This window comes from Somniosus microcephalus, chromosome 9 (assembly GCF_052327205.1).
Source record: "Somniosus microcephalus isolate GS21.2 chromosome 9, FLI_Smic_1.0, whole genome shotgun sequence".
In the NCBI taxonomy this organism is placed as follows: domain Eukaryota; kingdom Metazoa; phylum Chordata; class Chondrichthyes; order Squaliformes; family Somniosidae; genus Somniosus; species Somniosus microcephalus.
In genome coordinates this window covers 172,566,416-172,582,814 of record NC_140995.1, presented here as the reverse complement: position 1 = coordinate 172,582,814, position 16,399 = coordinate 172,566,416, and the positions used below count along the sequence as shown (strand labels likewise).

The 16,399-nt window shown below is 44.0% G+C and overlaps 1 protein-coding gene across 1 annotated transcript in view; it reads left to right on the top strand.

Annotated features, from left to right (window-relative positions):
- Nucleotides 1–15,748, top strand: part of LOC147112843 (uncharacterized) — an 85,968-nt gene extending 70,220 nt beyond the window's left edge. The window contains exons 11-14 of the mRNA XM_085997538.1: nucleotides 812–926; nucleotides 7,526–7,660; nucleotides 8,490–8,615; nucleotides 11,730–15,748. Of these exons, the coding sequence (XP_085853664.1) occupies nucleotides 812–926; nucleotides 7,526–7,660; nucleotides 8,490–8,615; nucleotides 11,730–11,875 (522 nt within the window). The 3' untranslated portion in view covers nucleotides 11,876–15,748. The remainder of the gene's footprint in view (nucleotides 1–811; nucleotides 927–7,525; nucleotides 7,661–8,489; nucleotides 8,616–11,729) is intronic.
- The last annotated feature ends 651 nt before the right edge of the window (nucleotides 15,749–16,399 follow it).

Below are 16,399 nucleotides of genomic sequence, written 5' to 3'. Positions count from 1 at the left end.
CCTCATTGTTTACAATATCCCCCCCCCAATACTGACTTCCTTACTGAGGTGTCCTCCCTTCCCACAGCCTCGGCATTGGGCGAATTTTACAGTCAATGATTTTAACGTACACCTCAACTTCATTAGCCCCATCCTTCTTCTGACTTCACCATCCTTCCGTTGTCTCTCAATTTTACCCTTCATATAAACTCCTCATCCTATATATTTGGTCACCCTCTCACTGCCTCTCTGCATCCGAGGTCTCGATATCTGGCCCTGTCTCACTTAACCACCCACATCTCCCTACCCTCCTCCAATCCCATCATCTGCCTAGGGGAAAAAAAACCCTCTTCTTTTGCTTCCGCACATGACTCATTCACAAATCCCTTCATCTGTCATGACACCTCTGCGGCTGTTGACTGCTTAATCATGGCCACACCTCTCTCTTCAATGTCCTTATCCCCACAAATCAATCACTGTCCCCACCTCTGTTGGTCTATTGATTCCTCACCAAGTCAGAGGGGCACAAACTTGAATGTATTTTGTGCACAACTGGCTTGGTCATCAATCGTCAGATCTGGCTTGACCACATCAAGAACTACCATGCTTTGCTCTCATGAGCCAAAACCTTTTTTTTTAATACCAGAATCATCCTGGAGTGCAAAGACAACCTCAGACTCCTTTACTCCACAAGCAAATGCCTCCTTAACCCTCACTTTAAACACTAAATGTGAGAATCTCATGGACGACTTGACCTAAAAGATCAAGACAATCCTTGACCATGACTTTGGGTTTTGATTTTAATAGAAACTCATTTTTATTTGTGTTTCAGGCTATCGTTGACAGTCAATGTGTTGGGGCACTGCTTCAGGCCCTCAGTCACCTCAGAGTCCATGACGAGTCTCTGCTGTATGTCACAGCGTGCATTGCTGAGCTCACAAAGCATGGTAAAGATATTTCATCCATTATTATTGTGCAGCTATTTAATGAGTAGGTGGTTGTCAACAATAATTTAATTTTCTTTCTGATTCTAAGCCTTCAATATTGTTATAAGGGGAAAACTTCCTCTGACTGCTATTTGTAGCAAAATAGTTAATGCATTCTTTTAGAATATAGCGAACATAGCTTTAAAGTACTATAGAAATGCAAGTCCTTTTCTTTTGAGAGATTAAGAAAGGATAGTAAACACTATCAATATAAACTACATGGTACTGTTCAAATCATAGGCGAGGTGGGTTCTGGTGGATAGATCGCTGAAGTGATCAGCACAATGTGCAGCAGTAGTAAAGAGAGCAAATAGGATCTTGGCTGTAAAGTCAGAGGACTAGAGCACAAATATTATGTGATTCGGAGTTTGTTCAAAGCGCTGGTGTGGCCTCACCTGGAGTACAGTGCACAATTCTGGTCACTATATTGAGAAAGACATTCAGCCATTCAAGAGGGTGCAGCAAAGGGCAACTAAATGGATAGCTGCGATTAGGCACTTAAATTATGAGGAGAGGTTGCAGAAGCTGGGAGGCTCAGTCATGATGTAACTGAAGTATTCAAGATTCTAAAGGGTATAGATAAGTTAAACATCTATGGCCTAGAAATTCGGTAGGCTTAGCGCCGCTTTTGAGGCGCTAGAGGGCCTAGCGCCGGAGTTATGGCCAGTTTGGAAATTGAGTGGGTCCCTAAATCGGCGTTAGGCCGTTAGCGCTGCGCCGGCACCGATGACATCATCGGTGTGCGCAGCGTCCCGGTTGCCATGGTAACCCGCCCGAACTCCGAAATTGACTTGCGGCCGCCTCGCCCGTGGCAGCCGCAAGCAACGTTCTGGCAGAGGTGCCTTACTGGACTTTGCGCCGGCGCATTAAAGGACCCGCGGCGGCCGGCCGCTTTCCCGCCGGCCGCCTGGCCGCAGCTCCCTCCCCGGAGACTTCTCCCCCCCCGCCCCCCCGGGACAGATGCAAGCCCGGCACTTGTCCGAGGTGCCGGGCTCATTTTTACAATGATTTTCACGGGCCGCGGCCGGGTGCAGGCAGCTCCTCCTTAAGGGAAGGAGGAGGTCTGCACTTCCCGAACCTGCCGCACCGCAGCGGGCGTCGCAGCGCCGGAATAGCGCCGCAATTCAGCGCGTAGCGCCAGTTTTCAGGCGCAAACAGCTTTCAGCAGCGCCGACAGCCGTTTGGGCACAGAACTAGTGAATTTTTGGCCCGCCCAGCGCGACTTAGCTCCGGCACTAACTTCCGGCGCTAAAGCCGTCGCTGCGCCAAAACCCAATTTCTAGGCCTATATGTTTAACATAATCATAGATTCTACAAGAGGGTATAGTCTCAAACTTAGAAGAGGGAAGGTGAAAGGATAGTTTGGATTGAATTACTTTACACAGAGGGTGATAATGTACGGAATGAACTGCCCGGGGAAGCAGTGAAGGCTGACTGAAAATTCAAGAGAGTTGGATAAATACATGGTGGAAAATGTGTTAGAGGGGTTAGGAGATTTACCATGGCATTTGATATTTCCTCAATATTGGAACCAGCCACGTGAACATCAGTTATCTTTTCCAGTTGTGTGCATTCCTATTTGTATAACACATTTATATAGTGCCTTTCATGATCTCGGGCCATCCCAAACAGCCAATTAAGTACTTTTGGAGTCATAACAGCACAGAAGGAGGCCATTTAACCCATCGAGTCCGTGCCGGCTCTCTGTAGAGCAACCCAGTCAGTCCCATTCTCCCTCTCTATCCCCATAGCCCTGCAAGTTTATTTCCTTCAAGTGCCTATCCAGTCTCCCCTTGAAAATATGGAGCGTCTCCGCTTCCACCATTTTCGTCGGCAGCGAATTCCAGGTCATCACCACTTGTTGCGTAAAAAAGTTTTCCCTCACATCCCCCCTGTATCTCTTGCCCAAAACCTTAAATCTGTGTCCCCTAGTCATTGTACCATCAACTAGTGGGAACAGCCTTTCCCTGTCTAGTCTATCCAAACCTGTCATAATCTTGCACACCTCTATCAAATCACTGCTCAACCTTTGCTCTAATGAAAACAAATCCAGCTTCTCCAACCTGTCCTTGTAGCTAAGATCCCCCATCCCTGGAACCATTCTGGTAAATTTCCTCTGCACCCGCTCAAGGGCCTTCATGTCCTTCTTAAAGTGTGGTGACCAGAACTGGACGCAATACACCAATAAACCAGCACTTTATAAAGGTCAACATAACTTCTCTACTTTTGTACGCAATATCTCTATTTATGAAGCCCAAGATCCCATATGCTTTGTTAACCACTCAATATGTCCTGCCACCTTCAGGGACCTATGCACATTAACTCCCAGGTCCCTCTGTCCCTGCACACTCTTTAGAACTTGTGCCATTAAGTGTATATTGCCTCTCCCTGTTCCATCTGCCAAAATGCATCACCTCACACTTCTCTATTAAATTCCATCCTCCACTTGTCTGCCCGTTCTGTAGCCTATGTCCTGTTGCAGTCGATTGATATCATCGCTGTTTGCCACACCCCCAAGTTTGGTGTCATCGGCAAATTTATCCAGGTCATTTATATATATATCAAAAAAAGCAGTGGCCCCAGCACTGACCCTTGGGGAACACCACTGTCTACCATCCTCTAGTCTGAAAAACAGCCATTTACCACAACGTGTTGTCACTGTTGTAATTGGTAATTAGTTAGAAAATAGAAACAGAGAGTACAACGAAAAAACATTGGAGTGAAATCAGGAAGCATTTTTTCAGACAAAAGGTAGTGGAAATCTGTATCTCGCTCTCCCAAAAGACTGGATGCTAAGTCAATTGAAATTTTCAAGACTGAGAGCAACAGACTTTTGTTGGGTAAGGGTATCCAGGGATGTGGAACAAAGGCAGGTAAATTGAGTTGAGGTACGGATCAGCCATGATCTAATTGAATAGCCCACTTCTGTTCCTATATATGAAAACACATTGAGTAAGATTTAATTTCATCACTAAGGTGTTCAAGTGAAGGGCAAAACAATCTCAAATTCTAACCGAAATAACAACAGAAAAGGTTGGAAAAACTCAGGTGGCCAGGCAACATCCGTGGAGAGAAAACAGAGTCAACGTTTCAGGTCAAACCCTTCGTCAAGACTGAAGGCCAGGCTGGGAGAGAACAAAAGAGAAGTGAAGAGACATTAAGAGGTATTCAAAGCAAGACGAGATGGTGGTAGGACTAGTGGAGACAAAAGACAGCTCTAGATTAGGTGTGAAATGCGCTGGCAGAATGGGAGACAGCTGCCATGTGGGAGAGAAAAAAAGGGGGGGGGGAAAAAGGGCCAAAAAAGGTGTGGATAAAAAATAAGTAAAAATGTAATGGGGGCCGAGGTTATGATCTGAAATTGTTGAACTCGATACTGAGTCCGGAAGGCTGTAAAGTGCCTAATCGGAAGATGAGGTGCTGTTCCTCGAGCTTATGCTGAGCTTCCGTGGAACAATGCAAGAGCCCGAGTACAGTGAGGTCTGAGTGGGAATGGGGTGATGAATTAAAATGACAGGCGACCGGAAGCTCGGGGTTATCCTTATGGACTGAACGGAAGTGTTCCGCAAAGCGGTCACCCAATCTGTGTTTGGTCTCCCCAATGTAGAGGAGACCACGTCGTGAGCAGCGAATACAGTATACTAGATTGCAAGAAGTACAAGTAAATCGCTGTTTCACCTGGAATCTGTTTCACTTCTCTTTTGTTCTCTCCCAGCCTGGCCTTCAGTCTTGACAAAGGGTTTGACCCAAAACATTGACTCTATTTTTCTCTCCACGGATGTTGCCTGGCCTGCTGAGTTTTTCCAGCATTTTCTGTTATTTCGGATTTCCAGCATCTGCAGTATTTTGCTATCGCTCAAATTCTAACCTTTTGTTCATATTCAGCTTTGTAACAAGGCACAAAAGTATATTCACAACTCCTCAGATAATGAAGTAGTCCATGCCTGCATGCAACAAGACCTGGACGACATTCAGGCTTGGGCTGATAAGTGGCAGGTAACATTCGCGCCATGTAAGTGCTAGGCAATGACTATCTCCAACAAGCGAGAGTCTAACCACCGCCCCTCGACATTCAACAGCATTACCATCGCCAAATCCCCCACCATCAACATCCTGGGGGGGGGGGGGGGGGGGTCACCATTGACCAGAAACTTAACTGAACCAGCCACATAAATACTGTGGCAACAAGAGCAGGTCAGAGGGTAGGTATTCTGCGGCGAGTGTCTCACCTCCTGACTCCCCAAAGCCTTTCTACCATCTACAAGGCACAAGTAAGGAGTGTGATGGAATACTCTCCACTTGCCTGGATGAGTGCAGCTCCAACCACACTCAAGAAGTTCGACACCATCCAGGACAAAGCAGCTCGCCTGATTGGCACCTCATCCACCACCTTAAACATTCACTCCCTCCACCACCGGCATACCATGGCTGCAGTGTGTACCATCTACAAGATGCACTGCAGCAACTCGCCAAGGCTTCTTCGGCAGCACCTCCCAAACCAGCGATCTCTACCACCTAGAAGGACAAGGGCAGCAGGCGTATGGGAACACCACCACCTCAAAGTTCCTCTCCAAGTCACACACCATCCCAACTTAGAAGTATATTGCCGTTCCTTCATCGTCGCTGGGTCAAAATCTTGGAACTCACTCCCTAACAGCACTGTGGGAGTACCTTCACCACACGGACTGCAGCGGTTCAAGAAGGCGGTTCACTACCACCTTCGAGGGCAATTAGGGATGGGCAATAAACACCCAGGTCCCATGAACAAATTGAAAAAAAATTAGCACACTGGCAGGTGTGATATTCACTGGAACTAATGGTGGCATATCTCTCAAATGACTCACTTTAATTAGGAAGCCCCAACATTAAAAAGCACTGCTGAGAAAAGCAACAGTGGCAAGGCTGACCAGCCATAAAAAGTCAGCAGATTTGCTAGCTCCTGCCTCAAACTTCCACCCAAATCACACTCTTTCAACACTGCAGGGTGAGAAGTATGATTATTGCTCAAGATAAAAAATCACGGGATTGGGGGTAATATTCTGGCGTGGGTGGAGGATTGGCTCTCTAACAGAAAGCAGAGAGTTGGGATAAATGGTTCGTTCTCAGATTGGCAACCAGTAACTAGTGGTGTTCCGCAGGGGTCAGTGCTGGGTCCCCAACTCTTTACAATCTATATTAACGATTTGGAGGAGGGGACCGAGTGTAACATATCAAAGTTTGCAGATGATACAAAGATGGGAGGGAAAGTAGTGAGTGAGGAGGACATAAAAAACCTGCAAAGGGACATAGACAGGCTAAGTAAGTGGGCAGAGATTTGGCAGATGGAATACAATACTGGAAAGTGTGAGGTTATGCACTTTGGCAGGAAAAATCATAGAGCAAGTTATTATCTTAATGGCAAGAAACTGGAAAGTACTGTAGTACAAAGGGATCTGGGGGTCCTGGTGCACGAAACTCAAAAAGTTAGTATGCAGGTGCAGCAAGTGATCAAGAAGGCCAATGGAATGTTGGCTTTTATTGCTAGGGGGATGGAATATAAAAACGGAGGTATTGCTGCACTTGTACAAGGTATTGGTGAGACCGCACCTGAAATACTGCATACAGTTTTGGTGTCCATACTTAAGAAAAGACATACTTGCTCTCGAGTCAGTACAAAGAAGGTTCACTCGGTTAATCCCGGGGATGAGGGGGTTGACATATGAGAGGTTGAGTAGATTGGGACTCTACTCATTGGAGTTCAGAAGAATGAGAGGTGATCTTATTGAAACATATAAGATTGTGAAGGGGCTTGATCGGGTGGATGCGGTGAGGATGTTCCCAATGAAGGGTGAAACTAGAACTAGGGGGCATAATCTTAAAATAAGGGGCTGCTCTTTCAAAACTGAGATGAGGAGAAACTTCTTCACTCAGAGGGTGGTAGGTTTGTGGAATTTGCTGCCCCAGAAAGCTGTGGAAGCTACATCATTAAATAAATTTAAAACAGAAATAGATAGTTTCCCAGAAGTAAAGGGAATTAAGGGTTACGGGGAGCGGGCAGGAAATTGGACAGGAGTCTAGGTTCGGAATGGTCATGGCCCTGTGGGTAGTGGAGTGGGCCCAGGGGCCGTGTAGCCTGGTTCTGCTCCTACTGTGTTCTAATTCTGTGTTAGATTTCAGGAGATGGTTTTATTCCTGTTCCTGGCTGGGGTGGAGATCGCCTTTACAGAAGGGAAGTACTGTAGAAAATATAGGGACAGAGTGATCTCCTGGAAGAATTTTGATCGCCTAGATGGGTCGGAGAGGAATTTCCCAGATTTTTCTCTCCCAAATTGGCCATTGGGTCTTTTATCTGGTTTTTCGCCTCTCCCGGGAGATCACATGGGTTCGGGTGGATGCAGAGTGATAGAAGATTTGAGGTTAGGATCAGATCAGCCATGATCTTATTGAATGGTGGAACAGGCTCGAGGGGCCGATTGGCCTACTCCTGCTCCTATTTCTTATGTTCTTATGATTCTGGATATTACAGATATTGAACTGAGTGAGAGACTAGCCCTTGTTGAATAGATTTTATTTTCTTCCAGAAACAATAAGAACACAAATAATACAAGAATCAGCTGCGAACACAGCAGCTCATCTATTGATGCTCTCAGGCCAGTCTGAAAATACTGATCTCTCCTTCCAGGCCGCTTGTATAATCAGTCAACTTGGACTAGATGGTAAAGTGTAAAATAATCAAAGACTTTTATTTATTAAATTTAAATACAAATTTAGATTGTTATTTTTCACAAGTGTGTTTTGTAGAAAATAAATATTTATTTTTTGAGGAAAAAATGTCATTGGTTATGCACTCTTAGTTTCCAAGCTCGTAACATAATAAATAATCTTTGGTCAGGTATAAAGCCAACCACATTATTTAAATGATCAAGGATTTGAAATGCAGCGAGCTTGCGGCACGACCCACAATCCAACTGCTAACTCTCTTGCATTGATCCAAAATGCCAGAGCGGCACACCTGACAGAAAACAACTTATTTCCAAAAAGAACAGTAATCTTTTATATGGCAGGGTAATAACAAGACTATTGTACTTTTTATATGGGATCTAAGGGTTTGATTATGTTCAATCGTTGCAAAACAAACAAAGCAAATCGAGTGCTGAACAAGTTCGAGGAAATCATGATCAAACCGCTCTGGGCAGACTACACCTTGAGTACGGTTAGATCAAATACTTTTTTCCAAACAGAAAATTCCCAGATTTTTGTCAGGTTGGTAGATCAGTAAAGAATAGTTCTCTTCCAATTTTGGAATTGAAAACATTGAATTTTCCCTGGTCTTCACACTGAAAATTGGGTCTCGAATGTATATGACCTATCTTTCAGCGCCAAATTAATTCAAGTGGGTCTTTCAAGAAGTACTCCGTTTATAACATTCATATTACGTTATTTTCATTTAGAAACAAGATTTAAATAACTTTCAAAGGATTTTTGTAGGCTGAACAAAGTTCACTCTGCTGTGGGTAATAATTCATGTGATTGTCTCCAATACAGAAATGTTTTCCTTGTTGTTGAGACCACACACCAGGGAGATTGTTGGTTACATCATACACTTCCTCAAACATCAGGAAATTCGATTTCAACATCTGGGCCTTTTAACTATACGAAACCTCAGAAAAGGTGAAAAACTTTGTCTCCAAGTTAATTTCTATTTTGAAATTTGGTCGGTTTTTGTCAGTTTCTTAGGGCTGAATTCTTTAAATTTTCCGAAGTATTTACATGTTACCTTATTTATCTATTGATTGTACTGAAGGCAAGATTTCCCTTCTTTAGGATATCTCCTCCTTGCCTGTGGCCAAGAGTGCAGGTGACCTGCTCCCATCCCACTGTTAATGGGGCTCTGAAACTGGGCTCTAGGAGCAGAGAACCTCCAAACTAAACACAGAAAAATGCTGTAAATATACAGCACATGTCAACATGAAAGAGAAAAGACTGGTTAATGTAACTCGACAGCTCTCAACAAAATGGTGCATGGGTGGGTAGAAGAGTCAGGAACATTGACTCCAGTCACAGAAGCAGTTAATAGTAACAACTTGCATTTATATAGCACCTTTAACACAGTAAAACATCCCAAGGCGCATAATCAGTGAAAATATAACACCAAGCCACATAAGGAGATATTAGGACAGGTGACCTAAAGCTTGGTCAAAGAGGTAGATTTTAAGGCGTGTCTTAAAGGAGGAGGTAGAGATGTTTAAAAAGGGAATTCCAGAGCTTAGGGCCTAGGCAGCTGAAAGCACGGCTGCCAATGGTGGAGTGATGAAAATCGGGGATACGCAAGAGGCCAGATTTGGAGGAGCGCAGAAATCTCAAGAGGGCTGTAGGGCTAGAATAGATTGAATGGCTAGCAAACAGGCATTTTGCAAAGCTTGAGTGAAAGGGTCTACATCTAAAAACATAACTTGCATTCATGTAGCACTTTTAATGTAGAAAATGGCCCAAAGCACTTCAAACAAATGGACACCAAGCCAAAGCAGGAGATATTTGGACGGGTGATGAAAAGCACTGGAGAAGGTTAGAGAGATAGAGGGGGAAGGCCAGGAAGGGATTTAAATACAAGGATGAGGTATTGGGGGACATGGATGATGGGGGAAGCACAGTGTTAGTGTGAGATAGGAATTGGAGGGCAGAGGATGGGAGGCCGGCCAGGAGAGCATTGGAATAGTCAAGTCTGGAAATAACAAAAGGCATGGATGAGGGCTTCAGTAACAGATGACTTGAGCAAGGAGGTGGAAGTATGCGGTCTTTGTGATGAAAAGTCTATGGCATTGGAGGCTCAGCTTGGGGTCGAATAGAATGCTAAGGTTGCCAACAGTTGAGTTCAGCTTCAGACAGTGACTGGGGAGGGGGTTGGATTTCGTGCCAAGGGTGTAGAGTATGGGGTGGGTCTGAAGATGGTAGCTTCAGTTCTCCAATTTTTAGTTGAAGGACACTGCGGCTCATCCAAGACTGGAGGTTAGACAAGCAGTCTCACAGCAGAGGCAGTGGAGGGGTTGAGAGAGGTGATGGCCAGGTAGAGCTGGGTGTCATGAGCATACATATGGAAGCTAATCCTATGTCTTAGGGTGATGTTGTCAAGCGGCAGAATGTAGATGAGGGGGCCAAGAATTAATCCTTGGGGTTACTTCAGAGGTAACTATACAGGGGCATGAGAAGACATTACTGGCGATGCTCTAGCTATGATCGGATAAGTAAGAGTGGCAACAAGCAAGGGCAGTCCCACGAACCTGGACAAGAGGAGAGGAATTTGGAAGGTTGGGGGGGGGGGGGGGGGTTGTGGTGATGGTATGTTGGCCATGTCAATGGCTGAAGAAAGCTTGAGGGGGGATAATACACCATGGTCAGTCAGTGTCATATATGACCTTGGTTAGGGCTGTTTGTATTGGGAAGGGGCAGAACCCTGATTGGTGAAATTCAAAACAGGGAACTGTGAGAGAGATAGGCATGGAGTGGAAGATGACAAGTTTAAGGGCTTGAGGAAAAGATTGGAGAAGGGGCAGTAGTTTGCAAGGATCAAGGGGTCAAGATGGGTTTTTTGAGGAGGGGGCTGATGACAGTTGTTTTGAAAGGGAGGGGGACACTGAGGAGATGGAACTATTTGCAATGTCAGCTAGCACGAGGGCCAGGAAAACAGGTTGGGTGGTTAACTGTTTAGTAGGAAACGAGAGAGAGATGGTACATGGACAGGTTGGGGTGAGGTTTGGCTTGGTGGGCAAAAGATAGCAGAGAATCAGTACAGGAAGCTAAATGGACAGTCTCACTCTTAGATGAATGTAAATGAAATATCGCCAAGAGACATTTCTGAATAAAAAGACCAACTCTCCCATTTCCTTCATTTTTCTTTCAAAAGTGCTGTCTCCCTGGAATACACCTTCCCGTGTCAGAAATCCTCTTTGGCCATTCTGCATTTGCGAGCATCGACAGCGCCAGCAGGCTACTCACCTTCCAGGTGTACTCATTTGTTGTCCACATATGCATATTCCAGCATGGGTCTCTGGCTATCAATCAGGAGCAGCAGAAAACTTGATTTATTTTTATCCTCTCTAACCCAGGTGTACTGAGAGTAATCGAATTCCCTCTATTGCTGCTCTTATGCAGGGTAAGGTAGTGTAGTGGTTATGTTACTGGACTAATAATCCAGAGAACGTGAGTTCAATCCCAAACTTGAGAATTTGAATTCAGTTTAAAAAAGATAAAAAAAGCTGATGATATCAGTAACCCAGTCTGATGTATGCAACTCCAGTTGCCACCAACATGGTTGACTCTTAAATAACAACAGAAAATGCTGGAAAAACTCAGCAAGTCAGGCAACATCCGTGGAGAGAAATTTGAGTTGACGTTTCGGGTTTGACCCTTCTTCAAAACTCTTAATTGTCCTCTGAAGTGGCCTAGTAAGCCAGTTATATCAAACCATTAAATCACACAGACTCTATAGCAGTTCAAGAAGGTGGCCCACCTTCTACTCAGGGCAAATAGAGACGGAGCTTACCACCACACTAAATTATACTTTTACCCACTAGGCCATCAGGGGAAATTTAAAAAAACACTCCTTAATAAATGTTTTCTGTTAACCGATTATTTCAAATGATTGTGCGTCAATGATAAAATAGCATTAATTGCTTGGAGTGTGTAAAATAGCATTAATTGCTTGGAGTGTGTAAAATAGCATTAATTATTTGCTTTACCAACTCTACGTGTCACCTTGAGTTAACTCAAATGTTGCGCTTTTCTCAGATCCTCATTTTGCAGCAGTGTTTAGTGAAAGTCAACGGACGGTGCAACTCAGCCGGGCTTCTCAGCAAACAGCCGAAACACAGGAACTACTCCAAGCTGTTCTATTCCACATCAATGAGGAAGACCAAAAACAAGGTGACTCCTAATAGTTTACGGAGTCTCAGGTTAATGAGTAGCAGCAGATAACCTTGTGAGAAAGCGTGTTACAATTTTCTTTTATAATTGGCCTAATAGCAGATATGGGATTTGAATCCCATCTTGCCAACCGTGTCATTATTCCAGTCAGGGCAGTAGGCAGAATATTTAGTCGTTCTAAATTTCCTCAAGCACCAACTTAGGGGTGGGGGTTTCTGGCATATACTCCCTGGGATATTTGGGATTTTTATACCATATTAAACACTTTTATACTATTGATTTTCATCTGCAGTGTGTTTTGGGACAACTATCCACTTAAAACACAGGTGATTGGTCTGTATGAATTTTGTAAATATTAGAAAATAGTGTGGAAAATTAAGGGGGCGGGATATGTCCAATGTGTAAACTGGAATCACATTTACTTAATATGGAACTCGCAGGCAGGCCAGAACCTGAACTGGTTAGTAGGCATTGGTCACTGCGAGCTTCCAGAGTTTTCAGCTGGTATTTTGGCAGGCATAAGAGTAGGACCATGGCAAGTTCCTTTTTCACAAGGCAAGCATCATGTGGCCAGAAAAAACAAAATAAGATGACTTTGGTCCATAGTGTGATACTTGGGGGAAAATAAGCTATTAACATGAGGAAAGTGCAATGAGAAAAGAAAATCAGGAATAGCACAAAAATCAGGTTAGGAGATAAGGAAGTAGTAGAAATGAAAAGGAAGGCAGAGCATGTATTGAGCTACATAGATAAATAGGGAAAACATGCCGACCCAGAGCAGCAAGTGGCATAGCTGTGATTGTCCGTTCAGATTGGTCTTGCATTAACAGCAAACGTTCAACAAGCCAGAAGGAGCTCTACATTTGTCCTTATAATACAAACAAAAATAGTATAGGTTCGAATTACTCAAGCAGATTTACCACACTGGGGGAGAAAGGAGGAGGAGAATCAGCAACAAGCAACACAAGAGGACAAAAGGAGGGAAGAGCAGAGCGCAGGAAGCTTACATCATGTGGGTCTTCCACAACAGGATCTCCCACTTTACCTTGCGTGAGAAGCAATGTGTCCAGCGCCTCCATTACACTAAATATCATCCTCATGCAAACTTCTAATGCCTGTCTTTTGTGCTCATTTGCCTATTCTGCTGTTCATATGAAGTGCTTCCCCAGTGGCGACAGCAGCATGGAAAGTGGAAGGCTACTGAACATCCAGTGAGGACACTTGAAATAGCTGTGGTGGGCGACTGATGATCTCTGGCCTTAAAGTGCCTGGCTGCAGAATGCAGCATCTTGGTGGCAGTCAGGTACCAACACTGGCACTGGTTGAGGCTGGTAGGGGCACAAGTATGCGGTCATCCTGAGAGGGAACAGCATCTGTCTCTCTCCCATGGTGCCAATGCCACTGTCATGGGGTTACACCTCAAGTCTCAGTGCTCTGCACGAGAACATAGTCCAGGAGTGAGAAGCCCTTTCCTATATTCTCCATCATGCTTTGAAATTCAAAAGATGCTGGAGCATAGCAGCAAGATAGTAGCAGTCCATAGAAGCTGTCAGAGCCATCACCAGTGGCTCCAACACTGTGGGCCCCAAAGCAGTGTTCATAGAGCTGACAACACTCCATAGTTGACTGCATTATCTCCAAGATTCTTCCCAACATTGTGGACAGGCTCACTGTCAGGCAGTCTAGTGTACAGTGTAGTTTGTCATGCACAGCCATCAATCTTCTACAGGTTAAGTACTGGAAGCCATTACCTATTCCCTCTACAGTAGTCCTTAGATGCAAGCTCGCCCTCTGATGAACTGGCTCCTGCCCGTTCGATCCTGCACCCTTGCTTCTGAATACATACTCAGTGAATCTCTGTGCAGATCCTTCTAACCGCTCATGTTCTTCCCACCTGGAATTTGTCATTTAGCTCCTACATCCATAGCTGGATCAAGGATGTGATGAGGTCTGGAGACAAATGATTTAGTATAATCTGAACTGAGCATTAGTGAACAGGGTATTGGTGAGCAGGAATTTCTTGATCACACCATTAATGACTCCACTTTATTGATGATTACAAGGTTAATAGGGCAGTAATTGGCAGCCTTAGAATTAGTCTGTTTTTGTCGACAGGACATACCTGGGCAATTTTTCACATCAGTTAGATGCCAGTGTAGTAGTACTGGAACAGCTTGACTAGGAAAGCAGCCAGCTCTGATACACAGGTCTTCAGCACCAAGACTGAGATTGTCAGGACTCTCAGCCTTTGCGTGTCTATTATACTCAGCTACTTCATAATGCCAATTGGAGTGAACTAAATTGGATTGACTGGCATTTGCGATGGTGGGACCTCAGGAAGAGGCCAAGCAGGAACATCCACTCGGCACATTTGGCTGAAGATACTTCTAAACAATTAAAGCCTCGTCTCTTGCGCTCATATGTTAGGCTCCATGTTCAATGATAGGGATGTTCATGGAGCCTCTTCCTTTTGTGAGTTGCCTGGCTGTCCAGCAGCATTCTTGGCTGGATGTGGTAGGGGTACAGAACTTTGCTCTCTCCATAACCTGCTGCATTTGGTGTTTAGCATGCAGGTAACTCGATGTAGTAGCTTCATTAGGTTGTCACTTCATTCAAAGTTATTCATACAAATCTTTGAAGGTGGCAAGATAGTTCTGCTACTGATGTCCCACATAGCCCAATTCTGAGTTGCTAGATCTGTCCTCAGTGTGCTCTTTTTAACTGAAACATGTCAAGTATATCACTATCCCATAGGTTTTTGACTCTGTTAATTCAATAAAGGTTAAGTAGTAAGGAGCAGGATCTAGAGTATAAGGCCTGATCCAATATAAAATCGAACACTTACTACACTACACAAATGGAGAATGTACTCACTGTGAAGATAAGACCATCTTCAGAAGAGCTGCACAGTGGTCACTCCTCCCAATGCTATTGTGGACAGACGTATCTGCGGCAGGTAGGTTGGCAAGGACCAGGTCAAGTAGATCACTTCCTCGTGCTGGTCCCCTCACCACCCAACGTAGACTCAGTCTGGCAGATTCAGAACTTGGGCAGCTCGGTTACTAACATACCACTTGGAGGTAGACATTGAAATTCCCTGCACAAAGTACATTCTGCGCCCTTGCTTCCCATAGAGCTTCCTCAAAGTGATGTGCCACATTGAGGAGTACTGATTGATCAGTTGGGAAGGTGGGGGAGGGCAGTAGGTGATCATTGAGAAGTTTCCATGACCTTGTTGGGCTTGTGGCGATGAGATTTCATGTTGCCTGGAGTCAATGAGGACTCCCAGGGACAAACACCATTGTCTGGTTGGTTTATCTTGCTAGTGGAATGAACATACCCAGAGAAGGTGTAGTAGTAGTCCAGGATGTTGGCTAATAGATATTGAGTATGACAGTATCAGCCTATTGCTCAACTAGTCTTTGAGACAGCTCTCCCAACAGAGATACTGGTCCTCAAATGTTAATGACACACACAATTATGCTTATTACACCCCAACCATCTAGAAAATACTCTCCCATTATGGTGGATGATCTTTCACCTGGCACTTGGGCATAAGACAAAGTTAAAGGCGTATACAAATTTGATTCTACATTAATTTAATACTCTAATTTGAAGTGCAGTTTTGAATTGATTTTGCTTTACAGGGTTTATTGTTAGTTGTGCAAGTTTTTAAAAATTATTTGAATGATACATTCATCATTCTAAGCTTGTAATGTGCTATGTTCCCAAATGCCATAATAAAAGGGATATCACATGATAAAGTGTTATCATTTTCATTAAGGAATTGCAAAACAATTCTAAAAATTTAATTACAGTCAATTTGCAACAGATGCAAATACTTAAGTGATAACCAGTCAATGGGAACTCAGTGATATTGTGCGGGGGGGGGGGGGGGGGAGAAAGAGAGAGGAGGAGGAGGAGGAGGAAAGATAGTCATGTAGGGAACTCTCATTCCAGGAAACTTATGTAGAGGACACACTAGGAGATATAAACACAATCAAATAAAACAAAGTTATATAATTTGAGCCAGAGCAAGTTTTATAAGTCACATCATAATTGTTAAAATATACTTCAACCCAATTCTGGTATGTACTCTTTCTACTGCCTGATCTTTTTCATTATAAATAAGATTGGTCCATTCAGATTTTAAATTTAGTGTCCTATATTGTGTGGCAGAACAATGGCTGACACAGGTACCCTTATATTGTGATCAGTTGCATGCCAAAGTTCTGGAAAGGGGAAGTACTGGGTTAAGTCACAGCTTATAGGTGTGGTGATTATTCTTGTTTTATAAGAAGCATTGTAATTGGTTGCCTGTTTTCCTGCCTTGAGATATATGCTGTAAACTTATTGGTTAGTTGATTCCATGTGACCTGTGGTGGCCATCTTAAATTCAGTTTTCTACAGTTTGGTTGAGACTGGGTGCTCAACATGTACTTGCTGGTTTTTAAGGTTAATAAAGCCTAGCTTTTGAAAGGCAATCTACTCTTTATTTCAATAGGTCCCACTGTTCATAGTAGGATGTTCTGTAA